This window comes from Phytophthora infestans, genomic scaffold (genome assembly GCF_000142945.1).
Source record: "Phytophthora infestans T30-4 supercont1.26 genomic scaffold, whole genome shotgun sequence".
In the NCBI taxonomy this organism is placed as follows: domain Eukaryota; phylum Oomycota; class Peronosporomycetes; order Peronosporales; family Peronosporaceae; genus Phytophthora; species Phytophthora infestans.
The window spans coordinates 289,007-308,457 of NW_003303733.1; the positions used below are offsets into that span (position 1 = coordinate 289,007).

Sequence of the window (19,451 nt, forward strand, 5' to 3'; positions counted from 1 at the left end):
CGATGTGTTTGCGGATGGAGTGTCTCTACCTGGTCTTTCAGAGAAGGGCATGTATCAGCCCTGCTCCAATAATCTCCAATATCCGGATAAGAAACCTACTAACGCATTCCAATTTCCAGCTAAGCGCATGGCTGGCTACAAGAGTCAGGATGCTAAGGCAAAAGGAAATTTCGGTATGACACTCGAGCACGTGAATACATTGCTGCAAAGCAAAATTGTCTGTGTGATCTATGCTACTGTCAGCTGACAGCTGAAACCGCTTCAGCGGATCGTATCAACAATAATGTTGGCCACATCGACGGTAATATCTTGGTCAACTGCGTTAAGTGCAACACATCTCGAAAAGACATGTCGCTTTAGGGGTTTCGGTATAAGAAGTTGCTTGAGTTCAACTCGGACAGACTGGTCTACTCGATCGACAAGGAGGAGAAGGATATCTACTCTAAGACGAAGGCTAACATTGCTGGAGGTCCATCTATTATCTTCAATCGCTACGCTAAGCGTAATGAAACGAAGATTCGCGGTGGGAAGGTCTGTAAGAAAATTATCAGATACGATGCTAGCGCTCTATACATATGGGTCCTTGGTAATGGGATGCCATGCGGTCCATTGGCTACGGTTGAAGTGTATGATGGTATCATCGATGATATCAAAGCAGACAAGGTACTCGGCTTTCTTGAGTGCGATATTCGAACACCAGAATACCTCAAACAGTACTTTGGTGAGATGACTCCAATTTTCAAGAAAGTACTGATCGACTGTACGAATGAGAGCGTCATTGGTAAGCACATGTTCGTTCACAATGAGGCGCACAAGCAACGCCGAGCAAAACCAGCTCGCAAGTTGATTGGTAGCTACTTTGGTGAAAAGATTTTTAATCCTGATGGGTTTGAGACTGTCGTACGGGATCGCACCACGCTACAAGGTACAAACTAGGGGTCCATACTATCGAAAGAAACCAAGTCTATTATCACCTACACTCAAACAAAACAGCGCTCACCTACTACTATGACAAATGTCGAGTACTTGATGATGGTACCACGACTGAAGCGCTTGATATTTAAGCAGGTAGCCACTGCGGATTTTTTTTTTAAATTTAAATATAGATCATGGACGCGCTACTAAAGAATCTCTACTATGACCCCAAAAACCGGTTTTATCGAAGCTCAAGCTCTGCATCAGAAGGCACATGAGTAAACCCCTAAGATAACCTTTAAAATAGTAAAGGCGCGGTATGGTAGTCAGACCAATATTCAACGATTTCAGGAGCAAAAGAAAAAATCAATGGTTTCAAAATAGCTTCGCGTAACCCCAGCTCGTGGCAAATTGATCTTGCGTTTTGGGAGAAACGGCCTATTTTGACTGCTATCAACATCAACTCAAGACCGGGGTACGCAAAGCTCTTACGAAACAAGACGGTAGCAACTGTGTTAGCAGCGGTTAAAGCGTTTGTTCGTCTCCATGAAGTTGATATCCTAACAAGTGATAATGAAGCGAGTTCATGAACTCACAGGCTCAGGAATTTTTCCAAACTAAGAAAATTGAGCACTACAACAACGAACCCGGTGATCACGAAAACATGGGTAAAATCGAACGATTCAACAGGACCTTAAAGCAGAGACTAACTAAAATGTCCCCCAAGAGAATTACGCAAAGCTTATCACTGATGTTATCAAAAACTACAATACCACGTTTCATCGTTCGATTGGTATGACCTCAAATAAGGCAAAAGGCAAGTAATGGATGCAGATCTGAGTCATAATCAAGTGGAAGCCGAAATAATTGATAAGGCGTTTGACGTCGGATCAAGCGTATTATACCGTCTCAAAAAGCAAAGAAGCTGCTCTATGGAGCAAAGCAGTTTATAAAATCGTTGAAATTCATGGCTACCGCGTCCAAATCCGTTCGAGAAATCAGCATACCCTCTACAAGGCGTCAAACGATCTTAAAATGGTTAAAACAGAGACTACAAATGCTACTATTAATCGAGGCGATATTCTCGAGGCGGAGAAGATCTTGGGTCACAAAACGATACGCTCTGGAAAGTTCAATTATCTGGTGAGATGGGTTGGCGATGAACCTGACTCCTGGGAGTCACACGATAATCTGCGACTGGTCAGCAAAAACAGGAGATCAACGCTTGAAAAGGAGTATTGGGGTTCAAGAAAAAGCTGACGTAGTTTCACCCAGCGCCACAAAAAATAAGTCGTAATTAGCTTGTAAATAAATTTGATAGAGAAACCCTCTGTAAGCTTTTGACTCAAGTATATAATCTCAAATATTTTTCTGAGCGTTTTGGGAAATATCTGACTTAATACATAGCAATAAGATAGTAATGTGCCCAAGTTGTGTAGAGAAAGAACGTGAGCTTGTTAAGATTAGACGTAAGCTTCGGGTTATTCAGGAGGTGAGTCGAATCAAGAATGAGTTGCTGAATTTTGATGCAGCCGCGAATTTCCGCAGAACAGTAGTAATTCGTAAGTATCGCGATGACTTGGAAGAAATTTTTGGAGTTCCATTCCATTGCATTAAGGATCATTATAAAAATCTTCTAAATGAGCGAAATCGTATCTGTCATTCGTATCTACCCTTTCGTCATGACTCAGTTATGCCGAGCTACTGGTAAGAGTATGTAAGGCTGCTTATTTCATAATTTTATGATTCGTTTGATATAGACACAATATTTCCAAAATTTTACATCGCTCGCCCAGAGAGAGCAAAAAGGGCAGGAGCTTCTTGAAAACGTTCAGCGCCGCGTTCGACAAGCTAAAGCCAAGCGAGAGATGTACGAAGGTGCTTTGTGGGCAAGTGATATTAAATGGGATTACTACAGTCCCTAAGAAATCAACCGAATCAGCTCAGACCGACTTATCCGAGTCTGCTGAGTCATTAAAAAAAACACTGATTGATGGATACTCCCAAACAAACCCTGAGGTCTCAACTCCAAATGTTCGACCTGTGATGATCGATGTTGGAGTAGATAGCGGCGTGCAGATGGTAAATAGCTCAAACAATACTGATCGTGTTAACCAAACTGATAGAAATATTCAAGCGAGACCTCAAACATCTGATGTTGGTATCGAAAACACACAGCAAACAGCTGATGTTGGAATCGACAATACTCCAAGAATGTTAGATGCTGAAACAAACATGAAAAACCTGGATTCCGAAGATCAAGTGGAGGCGCGATCATGGGTTAAGAATTTGTTTAACGCCAATCCTAATTGGGTGGCGCTTCGAATTAAGCCAATTAAGCGTAAAACGGGTACGGATGACAATAGATATTTTCATTGGTGAAAAGGGGTCATTAATTGCAGCCAAAACGGGTAGAAAGAGTAAGACTGGTCAATCTATTGACTGGGTGGCTACAGAGGAGAAGACTACGGACATCTGGTATGATGGGGAAAGTAAATCAATCGATGAGAGCAGTTATATGAGACTTGAAGACCCCCTTTATCACGTTTCACTAACGCGAAAACGAAAAATCGCAGATCCAATTGAAGGTGATAATGCATTCCGTACAAGACAACGTCATGAAGACAACTTCGAGTTTGACACATCGACTTCAACCTCATTAGATCAAGTTGATAGTAAGAATCGATTGCTTTGGTCTATTTTAAAGAAAAGGCCAGTGCTGGAGTCGGCTGGCTTGAAAAAGAAATGCATTCCTATCCTCAAGAGCATGGGTAAAACATCTCAGATGGGTAGAACTGTATACGTGTGGATTGATGGTTCATCAATTAGTGTATTTGGTACTGATAGTGGAAGCGTCAAGCCAGCAATTACTAAAACAAAGTCGATTGGAGATCAACATTACAAGAATTTATCGATTTAGTGAAAGATCGTGACGATATCGATCTATTTACTAACTAAGACACCACCAAACTTGCAAAGGCGTTTGTGCCACGCGATGGTGAGGCTCGCCATGGACTTAAGATTGGAATTCATGAAGATATGAATAGCTCTAACTAATGCTGAAAACGATGCGAAGAAGATTCTCATGGACTACTACAGCAAAATAGTATCTGAATGAGCTCGAATTCCTTTTAGACTGAAACCAATAGTAGGTACCAAAAGTGGTGTAAAGCTAATCAAAAATTACTTTTTTAGTGATCCTACCGCAGCAAAACTTTTTACATTTGAACCCACGAGAACAAAGCGGTTTCTGGCAAGGTTTTCAACAATCTTATGAAACCCATTAGATGGATGGACACTTTCAATAGCCTGATGACCGGGTTTGAAGACATAGAGCGATATGGATGAATATAATCAGTTATCCGACCTCACTTAATTTTTGCATGGGGCATGGGGGCTCATTATATCGACCAATTAGCAATTTGTTATTAGCTCGACCCAATCGAAATTCTTCAATCTTTTATTTTAAGCCAATCATAATGTGGAAGATGTGGTAGGTCCTCTACACCAGCCATTCTGACGTATCGGGTCGGAGGCGGACGAAAAATATGTGTATCCGTCTACAAACGCCAAGTGAAAGGCATATCACTTGCATATTTGCAGCCCATCCGTCTTATCCGACCAGGATGGGCTGAGACGAGCTAAAACCTGGCAACACCAAGCGTGCCAAGTAAACAGACATCAAGGTGTTTAAGACGTTCGTAAAGAACGAAGATGTTGAGTTTGACTATGTTAAGCAATGCATTGAACATGATGGTACAGATAATTGTTTGGTGTCTGTGTTAGATAAGAATGTCATATATCTTGCATTTAACGAGGACAAGAAGGGCAAACCACTTGCCCGGAACACCTCCATGCAGTACTACCGACAGCGTAAGATGTGGCTTTTTGAGCTCTTTCCCGTGCAACCGCACATTGTCGAAGCAAATCTGCTTAGCATGGGGAAGACGCTCGAACGCTTTTGCATGAAGCGAGACGGAAAGGTGGTTAACAAAGCACCACCATGCTCAAAGCGTGACTAAAAAAATGATGCTGTATTTGTATGAGGGTGCGTGTTCCCCTAGCGACTACCAAGATGCTGCCTTACTGTGTCTGATGTGGCACCTGTTCGGCCGTGCTTCCGATCTGTCGCTTGTGCACAAGCCAAACATGTCCGTCGATGCGGCCGATGTGTTCTTCGTACGCTTTATCCGAATGAAAACGTACGAAGAGCAGGGGCTCTCGCTCTTCCCGGACACCGACTTCGTCACGTGCCCGCTTCACGCGATTGCCATGGCCCTGATCACGCTGTCCGCACCGACACCGGCCTTGATCGACAACTTGCCGGAGATCCCGATCGAGGCCGCTGTTAACCTGTCGCCGGCGACGCCACTGCTTGAGATCCTGAACCACCCAAGTGAATTCTCCGCGCTTGACGCCACCGCCACGCGCGCCAATTGCTCGACGAAGCCCGCCGCAGCTGTGCCGACGATCTACACCCACGTCAATCGCCTGCTTGATCGCGTAGCCTCTGCTACCGGGGTGACTGAGCCACTGACATCCCATTCCTTTCGGCGCGGTGGGGCGCAGCACGTCAACGGCTGCGACGGACTCATGGAGCGCTGGATCTTCGACCGCGGCGCCTGGAACATGTCAACGACAAACAAGGGGTTTAATTACATATTTAACACGAGCAGACAGGACCACATGATAGGCAAGGCGCTTAGTGGTTTTGCCACGGGCACGTACGCGGAGCTGCTGGACTTGGACGCGTTTGACGCTGAGACGCGACTGAAGATTGCAGGTGTACAGCGGCTTCTGTTCGCAACATGCTGCAAAATGAACAGCTCCAAGTACCACATCAGTCCCAAAGTGGCGGATGTTCTCACAACGTACCTCGTGCTGCACCACCCGCTGCTAAAAACACTTCGCTCCGGTGGGCTTGCCGTCAGGCACTTGGAGACGGCTGTTGTCCACGCAGGGGCTGCGATAGCAGATCTTCTGGTATGGTCGTCACACCTCGCCACCTACAAGAAACCCGCCCCAACACCACGCAAAGAGCCATTCAGGCCAATGCACAAGGAAACAAGCAGCGAATCCAAGATAATCGATCGCCAACGGAGTGTGATTAGCGCATGGATGTCATAGAGACTAAGCAAGAAGGGGGTACAACACAAGACACGAACAAGAAGCGTCAGCAAGAGATAAGCCAAGTACAGGAGAAAACCAAGCGCAGACGGACATCAGTGACTCACCTTCACGCAACATGGTTTGCGTGGTACGCACAGGAGCCCTTCAGACTGGCTGATGCCCGCAAACGCCAGCGCTCGAACGCGAAACAGCTCGTGGCCTTCATGAAGCTGTTCGTAGCTGACGACTTAAAGCTGGACCCAAGCGCTGTCAATTACCGTGACCAAGTCCTCGCGCTCGACGAGCAAGCTGAAGCAGCGGTGCTGGCATTTATCGGCAGGCTTGAGATCAAGTCGCGCGGCTCCACGGCAGTTTGCAAGCATCTTCACGACCTATATCAGCGAGGCGCCCTCAACGACAAGATCACGCGTCTGCAGCAGCTGCGCAGTGCTGCTGCCGTCCAAGACCCCGATCGCCAGGATGGCCTATAGCTTGTAGCTAGTACGTAGACACGCGCACAGAACAAAACGACGAAGATAAAAGCGAAATACACGTGTATGTTAGCAAACTATTAGTCATCGAAATCATGGCACCAACAACGCGCACAAGACACGTTAGATCCCTACAAAGCACGCAGCAGCATTGTCACGCCGTACACGATCCATGGCCGCAGCACGCGACGCGCTTTCACCTCTGGGATGATGACGGCGGCTAAAGTTGAACCAGCTACCCCCGGGCAAGCCCTGCTCTCTTCCGGTGAGCTACGTCGGTGGGGGGAGGGGGTGGAGGTGGAGGCGGCTATCCGCAGGGCCAATCCGCGACGAGTCGGGCTGGGAGGTCTGGAGGGTTCGGCCTGAAAAAAGACGACTGCAAATTCCCCCTCTTCGTCGGCCAAACCGAAGAGCTACTGTGGCCTTCTTCAGCTGTCCGTATCTGCTGGCCAACTGCTAGCCACGTGTCTATCCACTTATGCGTGGGCATGTTTAATTGGTAGATATTTCTACCAATAGGCATACACAGCAGCGACTGGTCATGAGCAAGCTCTTAATAGTGGACTTCGCCGCGAAAACCATGGACTCATTAGTGAATTTACCTGCCCGAGAGCACATGGCTCCGGCCCAATTTGATCGGTTTTTACCTTTTCTTGATTTTCTCAGCCCACAGAGCGTTTCAGACAATTTCCTTGCGCCTATAGCCTAGGCTTAAAACAGACCTTCTGACCTTTCGCATCTTTTCCTATATCCCCTAATCATTCAACAATTACCGTGTTTGTCAGTCAAACGTTTTGGCACGCGGTACAATTTTATGCATGGTGTACCATTTTCTTGGTACCGGTCGGAGAGGTCCTCCAGTCGGATAAATTATGGTATGGTTATGAGAATGATGATCCACCATTGAAAGCCAATCTTCAGATATTGAATCGAGCCATCCTCGACAATACAAAATCGACAAATATATCAGCTCGAATCAAATCCGCTGAGGTTTCTCAGTATCGCAATGCCACTTTGCAAAATCTCCACGATGACTCAGAAGCTGCATTCTTGAAGTATGGCGAAGCTCAGAGGAAATATGATGAGGCGAAGCGAGCACTAAAGGGTAATAACTTAAAACCGGCCAGGTCAGCGTTGAAGGCGGCAACCGCTGCCATGAAAGCGACCAAGGCTGTCTATCAAATCAAGGCTAAAGGCTTCTCCAATGATAAAAACTACACCGAGGTTGATCAGGTAACGACGCCAGGCGTGGGGTCAAGGTTTAAGCGGAAGCTTCAGGGTCGTGGGTTAAGAGGTGCTCGTGTTGCCCCGTTTAAAGGAGTTGTCCGTCGCGGAAGAACATACAACCTCAATGAGATCCAAGGTATAGCCACCCCATCCGCATACATCTATCGTCAGCTCGGTTCGAAGTACATTCGGATCCCTGATCTTGATAACAAAACTCTGGTCATTGCTCAGCCGAATCGACGCAAGTGCGGACCAAAACGCGTAATCCGTGATCCGCTACACTCAATAATTCGAGCTCTCGCCTTCAATCAGCATATCGATCAGACAGAGTACGACAAGCTCAGTATCGATGATAAAAAGATCTTCAAGGAGATTCTCGCGATTTCTCATCTTCAGTACAGTTTCCATGATCGGATTGAGGATCCGTTAGAAGCTCTAAAAGCTGAATATGCTAAGCTAAAAGATGAACTCGAACTCGGTAGTGATAATCTTTCAATCGTTAAGCAACTTAAATCGCTTAGTGTGGATATGTACAGCAATCGAATGATTGATGATAAAGAGTTCAAGGAAATTATTACGCGACTACTATAGAAACATGTTACTTTTTCAGCCGCCGAATTATTTCCAGCTCAGCAGGTAGCTAAGGAGACAGCGCGGATCTCAACAAAGCCGAGCTAAAATCTATCATGAAAAACCTCATCATTCATGACCGCCCACAGAAGACTCAGGCGGCTGTTTGGGCTACTGACCTTGATAAGTCCATAAAGAAGGTTGATGCATCGACTCAGACCGAAGGAAGAAGAGGATGGGCTTACACAAGAAAGAAAAAAAGATAAAACTGTGAAGACCTTTGCTATTTAACGTCAGTTCTTTAAGGAGAAATTTCTTCTCTTACAAGGCGATTCTTGTATCCCTTGTAAATCTCTATTTTTTTGATTCACTGATATTTCTATGATAGCTGACTCTCTTTTATCATTTTTCGTAGGTAGGAAAACGCTATCTCCCAGAGCCACAATTTGATCGGCCCGCAGAAGTGCTGGTTCAACGTTTTGACCTGGTTCATCAGTTGTTAAATTCGTTTTTAGCTTTTTGCTTGGTCCGCAACCCATGGTTATTAGGACTGTGGTCTATACGTTACGAAAGAAACGTTTTTGAGAACCAAGAAGCGGTGTATGGTTTGGAAGTATCGATAGGTCCATGCCTGTTTTCGCTCAATATTATCATGGTCGTACTTACTGAATGCTCTCAACGGCGTGATGTCTCGATACTGTTACCACGTAATACCGCTTAATACCACCAAAAGATACAGCTCGACCATCATCAAACACAACATTATATTTCTTTCTTTTCTCATCAAAATACGAAATGTGAACGGCATGGTCTGTATTAGAGATGATAGTTTTGCTTTCAAGTCCTCAATTCGATCCAAGAGATGTTAAATCATTTTCATATTGTATGCTGCAATTCGACTGTAATCAACGTTAAGCTGTGTTTTGGCTGGTTCAAACGATAGGACTTCGCCTTCCTGAATATCCTCACGATAGAAAACACTGATTAAATCGGTTAGGTGGGCTGAGACAAGGTCTTGAGCTACGAGGCCCACCTCTTCACCAGGTCTATTTTCTGATTCAATCCATTCATACAAAACTACATCACAATTATCGTAGAGTCTTTTGATGCGTTCGAGCGGACACGATTGAATTTTCCTCTTCAAACTGTGGTCACTCGTCATCGTCATGGCTGTACAGGCAATGTATCCTCCGAATATACCCGCTACTGAATATGTGATCGGGCCAAGAGCGGATTATGTAGCTCCACTATCTGTTCTGAGGCGATACACTGTCGTTCCGCCTGCTCCAAAAACAAAAAGGTTGCTGCCCGGGACGTGCAGCGGAGCTGAAGGACTTGCCGTACCAAGACCAAGACGACCTGTGGTAGTTAGAATCATCGACGTTGAGTTATTGACCCCAAATCTGAGGTCGGTTTTGTGATGTTCCCGATCCATGACGCGTTCGCTGTGGTTGATCGATTGTCATTATGGACTTGGATCTGAAAGTGAACAGGATGCGTATTCGACCCGGTTAGAGTCATCATTCGTGTGTAAGAACCTCCAATCCACTATCAGTGATCGAGAAATATTCATTCGTTGCTGTAGAGTTGATCCCAAGCTCTGTCAGCGATCCTACTGCTGCTATATAACATTGGTTTCCATACGCTAAAAACCCATTGATAACGCCGGAGCAGCTGATATCCCCACTCGTTGACAGATTATTGAGCGAGAGGGAAGTCGGTATAGATGTTAAAAAGCTTGATAGGTCATAATACGTCGAGCCCTGGTGCAAGTCCGTGCAGGTCAGAGTAGTAGCCGTTACCGAGCTGAGGCCTCCGATATTCGAGCTTGGGTCGCGTAATAGGAACTTATTTGGCGTTGCGGTACCAAAACTAACTCCGTTTATGTATTCAAGAAGTCACTAATCGTATTCTGGCGATATTCTCGACAATCGATGTAGCTTGAAATGCCTGTTATCGATATCGAGCGCGATAATCCACTGAACGATAAATTTCCATCGATCGTAAGACCCGATAAAGAGCCGAGAGACGTTATTTTGGGTTGGGATCTGGTTTGTAACGTTCCAGTAATATTAGAAGTTCCAAAGCTATTAATTCCGCTGATATTGCCGGACGAATCGAGAATCAAAGCCTTGCTGTACGAAAGCAGTTCCCGCTATTACTCCGCTAAGGTAGCCCATCCTCTAATCATCCTTGCTCAAATATAGGTCTGCGCATAATCGTATGTTCGATAACCACTCGAGTCTAACGAAAGAAAGAATGAAGGATTATAAATGGATGATTGAAATGTAGGCTGTGGATATGAAAAACCGGAACTCATTTTGTTTAATCCCATATAGATCAAATGATTTTAGTCATGAGTGCTATTTCTGACTTCGGGGCTTCGATTCCGAAAAAAATCAAGTCTGCTTCGATGGGTGATATCCCCGCATTGGAAATGAAAGCTTTGCTTAGAATGGTTATGTTCGGTCCAAGCCGAAGGAAAGGGAAGAACAATCTTTGTATGTTTATTCTCAAGCATTCGTCTCACGTATTTGCTCATCTAACTATTATTGCTCGTAATTCCCATCAAAGCTAATCCCATCAGCTTTATGAGTATCTCCGGGAAAAGTTGGAAGAATTAATCACATTTGCTGACCCAGATAGCCCTCCTAAAGTAGATCAGGTGCGTCATACTCCATCAAGCTCCAACAAACCGGAGCTTGTTATCATCGATGACTATAGCAATGATAAACTACTTCAGAAGAACATCTTCTCTCATTACTATACACATGGGCGACACTTTAAACTCTCAGCCATATTCCTAAGCCACAGCTACTTTGCCACTGATAAGATGATTCGGTTGAATTTGGAGTACGTAGCGATTCTAAGAGCGAATTCAAAGCGTGATTTACAGATGGTTGTAATGGATTTTAACATCAAAGGCGTTGATGAACGATTAATCGTCTATTCTAAGGGTGGTTTCAGATCCGCTCGACTACTGAGATCTAGCGGCTGCTGGCTTCATCGACGCAGCCTCTCGAACACGTGAGAGCGAGAGGGCGCATCCTCAGGATCTTAGGGTAGTTTCGGGGCCGATAGATTGCGATAGAGAGTATAAAGGCTAAAACGAGCTGATCTTCATAAAACAAATATTATGGATATCATAATTACTACAAGTAATAGGAATGTGCATTTACATTTTGGATAGTGGATTAAAGTGTAAGGCAAAGCCATCGCAAGAGCGTTGTGGTATGCACACATTATCGAAATTTCCGCCCACTGAAAATTTATCACCAGAAGTCAGTGAAGATGTGATGCAAAAATAAATTCAGCTCCGATGAATGAAATAATCACTCGTTTGTGCGGATCATCGATGGAGAGATGGAACTTTGCAAAGCACTATAATAAAGAAAAACATTCGAAGTGGATCAAGACAATGCCATATCCGCAAGACGCTAAAGCAAATTAGTCACACCGATTCTAATTATATATATTGGCTTCGTAAAAACCCATTCGTAATTGACAAATGTCCTAAGCTACTCAAGGAACTTAATTAAGCGATATAATATATTTAATTTTTTGTGCCTATGACAAAAATTACTAAAACATTTTCTAAGCAGTGGTAAAATCTAAAATTGTCCCGGTTAAGCGATCCAGCGCTAGCTCTTGTTCATTCACAACCAATACAAGCATGTTGGTTGCCTGGTAACCAGCGTTAGCTCTTGTTCGCTCACAACCAATACAAGCATGTTGGTTTCCTGACAACCAGCGTTGACACCCTGAACCTGAATAGCCTGCGGTACATCACGCTCCATCAGGTGGCTAACGTCAGCGATAAGGACGCGGTTAGTTAGAGACCACGTCTGATAGTCAAGAAGACCATTCACCAGATCGGGCGTTAGATCACCGTTAATCGAAGCAATCTTAGCGATCTCGTTAGTAAAGTGGTGGAAGTCATAGTCATGGCTGATGTCGAAAGTCTGTTGCGAACAAACGCGGACGTTAAAGTTGCGAATGCTCGAGCCAGGGTGAAGAGTCCAAGGAGCCGAATCGAAAGGACTCTGAAACGCTTGGACAGCAGCAGAAGCAAAACAACCGGTCTGTTCGGCAAAAGGAGGGAGGATAGCATACTTAGCGTTTTTAACAGAAGCCGAAAGCTGGAGATCAAACGCAGCATTGAGCTGAGTCGACGGCTTACCAATACCAGCGCGCTGGTAGAACCATTGGGCATAGGAATCGTTGTATCGAACCTTTTTAACGGGCTTAGAGACGATGGCCTGAGGGTCCTCCAAATGAACGAAAGGAACATACAGTCGAGAAGTGGTGGAAGGCATGTAGGCTCCAACAATTGTAGCCTCAAACGAGTTAGCCACAGCACCCCAAGAAACTGCAATGGAATCAGCGACACTGCGAGCATTGTACATTGGATTTGGATTGGTCGCAGAAGCAACCATTGCTGGACATACATTGCCACTCGATTATGTTGTTCCCGTTAGCGTCATATTTCTCGATGCATCAACATCAATAGCTAAAGTGCCTTGGCTAACGCGGAAACGAAGGCGAATATGTGGATCAGCCATCAAGTCAAGCTCCTTGAAAATCGGATGTAAATCAACAAGCTTAATATTCAGCATATAGCTCCACGTCCCCATAATAGCACCAGGTGAATCAGCGCCAGCTACGAACGCACCGCGACCAAGTTGATTTACTATGGTAGTCGTGGCAGACGCAGCACCAGTAGAAGGCCACGACGTAGATGAGTCAGCTCCAGCATTTGAAGGGATAGAGATAAGACGCTTAGTAAAACCATCTTTTGCTACCTATGACGTAGCATAAATAGTACCGGCGGGGAAGGTAGTAGAGACTGCTGTGTCATTCAAATACCCGTCTCCGGTAGTAGCGGCTGCACTACTGTACTTGGTTGATTGAGCAGCATTTGGGTATAGAAACGCTTCAGCACCATGCTTCGCAACATACTGAGGGCTGTTCCCAGTCTGAGCACGGATATTGCTCCAAAATAGCTTGTAGTCTGCCATCGAGACAATGGTTTTACCATTGAGCTCAAGCGACATCGAATCGATGACGTTAAAGTGCCACTTTTGAGACCAACACAAAATCGGTTGGCGGTATTATGTATATTTGTAGCGTGCGTGTTCTTCATCGAAACCTTGTACGGTAGGATAATGTAAGCATCGCGGAGACAGGCAAATTCCACACTACCATTAATCTGGGACGTAGCGTCGATAGTGAAAACACCGTTTTGGTACGAACCTTGGTTAAGATCGATAACATAAGACACGAGCTTGCCAGAGGAGACCTTAATCTATGGATCACTCTTGAGCGAGCTCTGGTGAAGATATTGGTCGGAAAGTTGTGTTTCAGACATCGTTGAATCCATGTCTTGATCAAAATAGTTTTGTTAAATTTATTATTATGAACAGCCTTGTTAAGCCAATTACCAGTGATCACGATCTCATTGAACTCGCTGAGAAGATGGTGGCTCAGCTCGATAATATTTTCGAATCAAGTGAGATCTCTCAGCCGCTTCCGAAGAATGGATCATATCTGATTTTACTACGACAACCTAATATGGATGTAGGACACTGGACAGCTGTTCACAAAGGCAAATATTTTGATAGCATGGAAGAAGCGGCACCTACGAAATATGGAGTCTGGCGATATAATACCAAACAATATCAAAGTTCGTAGGCCAAATGCGGACCCTTCTTTTTGCTTTAGTTATATTTCAAGCAGCGCAACAGACCTGATGTATTTAAGAACATGAAAGATCTGAATTTCTCAATTCTGTATTAAATATGTTTTAGGGAATATAGCAATAATGTATCGCGATTTGACGATTTCCAGCGATGTTCCAGCCGCCAAGCTGACCAAAGCTCTCAAGACAGGCAATCTAAGTCTTACTGCAAACCAACTCAAGGGTACAGGCTCTGTTATCCATCTCCACCCAGCTTCGTATGAGAAAGCACTAAAGGCTCGCAAGGCAGGTCGTGGTGTTAGACTTGATATCACACGTCATGATATCAATAAAGGATACAAGAATCTCCAAGGGGGATCCATTTGGAGTAAAATCAAACTGGGTGATCGACAGCATTCAAATTTGTATAAGACAGCGGATTGCTTTCAAAGGGATTAGCCGCGGCGGTTCCGGCTCTTGCGTCAGCGTTTGGGGCCTCTCAAGCAGCAATCCCAGCGAGAGCAGCTATTAAGTCATTGATCAGAGTTGGTTTAAACGACTCTGAAAGTGATATAGAGAAAGTGGGAGGACGTGTATCTATAGCGGATGTTAAGACGGCACCAAAACGGCTCTCGGGTATTCTAAACGTAAGAGGGTTCTAACTGGTGCAGTCGATGCAGGTGAGAAGTTTCTACTATCAAAAGCAAGCAAACGGAACATGAAACTCTAATCAAGTCAGTGCGAGGTGAGGTAAAGAGACGTTATGGTATGGGTGTTTCTAGGAAATTAGCTAAAGACAGTCCTGAAATGAAGGCTAAAATGGCCGCTTTGCGTGCTAAACGGCGAGGGGGAAATTTTCGGTTTTGAGAGTTGAATAAAAAAATTAGTCATTCGATTAGTTATTTTTTTGGACGAAGCAGAAGCATGATGCTCAATGAAGTGTCGTGGAACTTAACCATTGTGGTATTCTAAGTAAAGGGTGAGATCTTAATTGATGTGCGTGCTCCATTATGAAAGTTCATCCAGGTATATTGACCTGGCTTATAGCTGATTGATTGACCTACCTGAGCATCACCACGATCAAACACACTAAGAACATCACAAGAGGCTACATACTCGTTCTTACTTAGATCACAACAAACGATGTAAGAAGATGTAGGATGGATCTGAGGAGTTGTATTACTGGACTGAGCACTTGAAAGCCGTTGCAGGCACTGAAGGATACGTACCAGTAATTAATCCTACTAATTTACCAAAAGCGACATTATCGATGATGATGCGAGGGACACGCGTTGTTGATGACAAACCAGTACCGCCTGACGAATAACGACCACTTGCCGGAAGTGCCACCAGCAGTAGGAAGTGTCGTTGACGTAGTGCTAAAATCGAATCGGGCAGCATAATCACACCGTTTTCCGTTAGTTGAATATAGAAAACGATTCACCCGATGAATTAATTAAATACGCTCCATCATTTACGAGAGCTGTCTGGATGCTTTGATTTATATCAGTATAGTAAAGCCCACCCATCAGGCAAGTTAACAGATACAGTGGATGTGGTTCCAGCTGTCGAAACTTCAATTTTAAGGAATTATTCCAGAATTGAGGGGCGTCAATGTTGTATTCAGAGTTATACATCGAAGTCTCTTGAACTGAACATGCTACATCTTTAAAATCGGCATCACTACCAGGGAAGCTGTATTTCCATGTGCAGCTGTATCCGTCTTGAACGAGGTTAGTGGAATCGAGTTTAACAAACGAAGTGCACATGATTAATGTATATTGATTCATTTAAAATATTTTCAAATTATTGCTCAATATCGATCGGCCAATCGATGTTATATCTGATTTGACCTTTGACTGAATCCACGAACAGCATCTGGTCTTTGCGCTCCGTTGCTTTATTGTAGTAATAGACGATTGATCGTTCATCAACGCCTTTGATGTTAAAATCCATTACAACCATCTGTAAATCACGCTTCGAATTCGCTCTTAGAATCGCTACGTACTCCAAATTCAACCGAATCATCTTATCAGTGGCAAAGTAGCTGTGGCTTAGGAATATGGTTGAGAGTTTAAAGTGTCGCCCATGTCTATAGTAATGAGAGAAGATATTCTTCTGAAGTAGTTTATCATTGCTATAGGCATCGATGATAACAAGCTCCGGTTTGTTGGAGCTTAATGGAGTATGACGCACCTGATCTACTTTAGGAGGGCTATCTGGGTCAGCAAATGTGATAAACTCTTCCAACTTTTCCCGGAGATACTCATAAAGCTGATGGGATTACCTTTGATGGAATTACGAGCAATGATAGTTAGATGAGCAAATACGTGAGGCGAATGCTTGAGAATAAACATACAAAGATTGTTCTTCCCTTTCCTTCGGCTTGGACCGAGCACAACCATTCTAAGCAAAGCTTTCATTTTCCAATGCGGGGATATCACCCATCGAAGCAGACTTGATTTTTTTCGGAATCGAAGCCCCGAAGTCAGAAATAGCACTCATGACTAAAATCGTTTGATCTATATGGGATTAAACAAAATGAGTTCCGGTTTTTCATATCCACAGCCTACATTTCAATCATCCATTTATAATCCTTCATTATTTCTTTCGTTAGCCTCGAGTGGCTATCGAACATACGATTATGCGCAGAATTATATTTGAGCAAGGATGATTACAGGATGGGCTACCTTAGCGGAGTAATAGCGGGAACTGCTTCGTACAGTAAAGTTTCGATTCTCGATTTGTCCGGCAATATCAGCGGAATTAATAGCTTTGGAGCTTCTAATATTACTGGAACGTTACAAACCAGATCCCAACCCAAAATAACGTCTCTCGGCTCTTTATCGGGTCTTACGATCGATGGAAATTTATCGTTCAGTGGATTATCGCGCTCGATATCGATAACAGGCACTTCAAGCTACATCGATTGTCGAGAATATCGCCAGAATACGATTAGTGACATAAACGGAGTTAGTTTTGGTACCGCAACGCCAAATAAGTTCCTATTATGCGACTCAAGCTCGAATATCGGATGCCTAAGTTCGGTAACGGCTACTACTCTGACCTGCACGGACTTGCGCCAGGGCTCGACGTATTATGACCTATCAAGCTTTTTAACATCTATTCCGACTTCCCTCTCGTTCAATAATCTGTCAACGAGTGGGGATGTCAGCTGCTCCGGCGTTATCAATGAGTTTTTAGCGTATGGAAACCAATGATATATAACAGCAGTAGGATCGCTGACAGAGCTTGGGATCAACTCTACAGCAACGAATGAATATTTCTCGATCACTGGTAGTGGATTGGAGGTTCTTACACACGAATGATGACTCTAACCGGGTCGTATACGCATCCTGTTCACTTTCAGATCCAAGTCCATAATGGCAATCGATCAACCACAGCGAACGCGTCATGGATCGGGAACATCACTAAACCGACCTCAGATTTGGGGTCAATAACTCGACGTCGATGATTCTAACTACCACAGGTCGTCTTGGGCTTGGTACGGCAAGTCCTTCAGCTCCGCCGCACGTCCGTGGCAGCAACCGTTTTGTTTTTGGAGCAGGCGGAACGACAGTGTATCGCCTCAGAACAGATAGTGGAGCTACATAATCCGCTCTTGGCCCGATCACATATTCAGTAGCGGGTATATTCGGAGGATACCTTGCGTGTACAGCCATGACGATGACGAGTGACCACAGATTGAAGAGGAAAATTCAATCGTGTCCGCTCGAACGCATCAAAAGACTCTACGATAATTGTGATGTAGTTTTGTATGACTGAATTGAATCAGAAAATAGACCTGGTCAAGAGGTGGGCCTCATAGCTCGAGACCTTGTCTCAGCCCACCTAGCCGATTTAATCAGTGTTTTATATCGTGAGGATACCCAGGAAGGCGAAGACCCATCGTTTGAACCAGCCAAAACACAGCTTATCGTTGATTACAGTAAAATTGCAGTGTACAATATGAAAATGATTTAACATCTCTTGATTCGAATTGAGGACTTGGAAGCAAAGGTATCATCTCTAATATAGACCATGCCATTCACATTTCGTATTTTGATGAGAAAAGAAAGAAATATACTGTTGTGTTTGATGATGGTCGAGCTGTATCTTTTGGTGGTATTAAGCGGTATTAAGTGGTAACAGTATCGAGACATCACGCCATTGAGAGCATTCAGTAAGTACGACCATGGTAATATTGAGCGAAAACAGGCATGGACTTATCGATACTTCCAAACCATACACCGCTTCTTGGTTCTCAAAAACGTTTCTTTGGTAGCGTATAGACCACAGTCCTAATAACCATGGGTTGCGGACCAAGCAAAGTGCTAAAAACGAATTTAACAACTGATGAACCAGGTCAAATCGTTGAACCAGCACTTCTGCGGGCCGATCAAATTGTGGCTCTGGGAGATAGCGTTTTCCTACCTACGAAAAATGATAAAGGAGAGTCAGCTATCGTAGAAATATCAGTGAATCAAAAAAAATAGAGATTTACAAGGGATACAAGAATCGCCTTGTAAGAGAAGGAATTTCTCCTTAAAGAACTGACGTTAAATAGCAAAGGTCTTCACAGTTTTATCTTTTTTCTTTCTTGTTTAAGCCCATCCTCTTCCTCCCTCGGTCTGAGTCGATGCATCAACCTTCTTTATGGACTTATCAAGGTCAGTAGCCCAAACAGCTGCCTGAGTCTTCTGTGGGCGGTCATGAATGATGAGGTTTTTCATGATAGATTTTAGCTCGGCTTTGTTGAGATCCGCGCTGTCTCCTTAGCTACCTGCTGAGCTGGAAATAATTCGGCGGCTGAAAAAGTAACATGTTTCTATAGTAGTCGCGTAATAATTTCCTTGAACTCTTTATCATCAATCATTCGATTGCTGTACATATCCACACTAAGCGATTTAAGTTGCTTAACGATTGAAAGATTATCACTACCGAGTTCGAGTTCATCTTTTAGCTTAGCATATTCAGCTTTTAGAGCTTCTAACGGATCCTCAATCCGATCATGGAAACTGTACTGAAGATGAGTAATCGCGAGAATCTCCTTGAAGATCTTTTTATCATCGATACTGAGCTTGTCGTACTCTGTCTGATCGATATGCTGATTGAAGGCGAGAGCTCGAATTATTGAGTGTAGCGGATCACGGATTACGCGTTTTGGTCCGCACTTGCGTCGATTCGGCTGAGCAATGACCAGAGTTTTGTTATCAAGATCAGGGATCCGAATGTACTTCGAACCGAGCTGACGATAAATGTATACGGATGGGGTGGCTATACCTTGGATCTCATTGAGGTTGTATGTTCTTCCGCGACGGACAACTTCTTTAAGCGGGGCGACACCAGCACCTCTTTACCCACGACCCTGAAGCTTCCGCTTAAACCCTGACCCCACGCCTGGCGTCGTTACCTGATCAACCTCGGTGTAGTTTTTATCATCGGAAAAGCCTTTAGCCTTA

At 44.3% G+C, this 19,451-nt stretch overlaps 3 protein-coding genes across 3 annotated transcripts; 1 reads left to right on the forward strand and 2 right to left on the reverse strand.

Annotated features, from left to right (window-relative positions):
- Nucleotides 1-11,906: 11,906 nt before the first annotated feature.
- PITG_12370 (uncharacterized protein) lies at nt 11,907-12,946 on the reverse strand (the record flags this gene model as incomplete). Its single annotated transcript, XM_002900242.1, has 4 exons — nt 11,907-11,957; nt 12,005-12,701; nt 12,746-12,750; nt 12,815-12,946. The coding sequence occupies 4 exons, from the start codon at nt 12,944-12,946 to the stop codon at nt 11,907-11,909; spliced, it is 885 nt and encodes a 294-aa protein (XP_002900288.1).
- Nucleotides 12,947-13,727: 781 nt separating this feature from the next.
- On the forward strand, nt 13,728-14,108 carry PITG_12371 (uncharacterized protein; the record flags this gene model as incomplete). Its single annotated transcript, XM_002900243.1, has 2 exons — nt 13,728-13,999; nt 14,057-14,108. The coding sequence occupies 2 exons, from the start codon at nt 13,728-13,730 to the stop codon at nt 14,106-14,108; spliced, it is 324 nt and encodes a 107-aa protein (XP_002900289.1).
- A 1,687-nt stretch (nt 14,109-15,795) lies between these two features.
- On the reverse strand, nt 15,796-16,494 carry PITG_12372 (uncharacterized protein; the record flags this gene model as incomplete). Its single annotated transcript, XM_002900244.1, has 3 exons — nt 15,796-16,232; nt 16,292-16,363; nt 16,434-16,494. The coding sequence occupies 3 exons, from the start codon at nt 16,492-16,494 to the stop codon at nt 15,796-15,798; spliced, it is 570 nt and encodes a 189-aa protein (XP_002900290.1).
- Nucleotides 16,495-19,451: the final 2,957 nt, after the last annotated feature.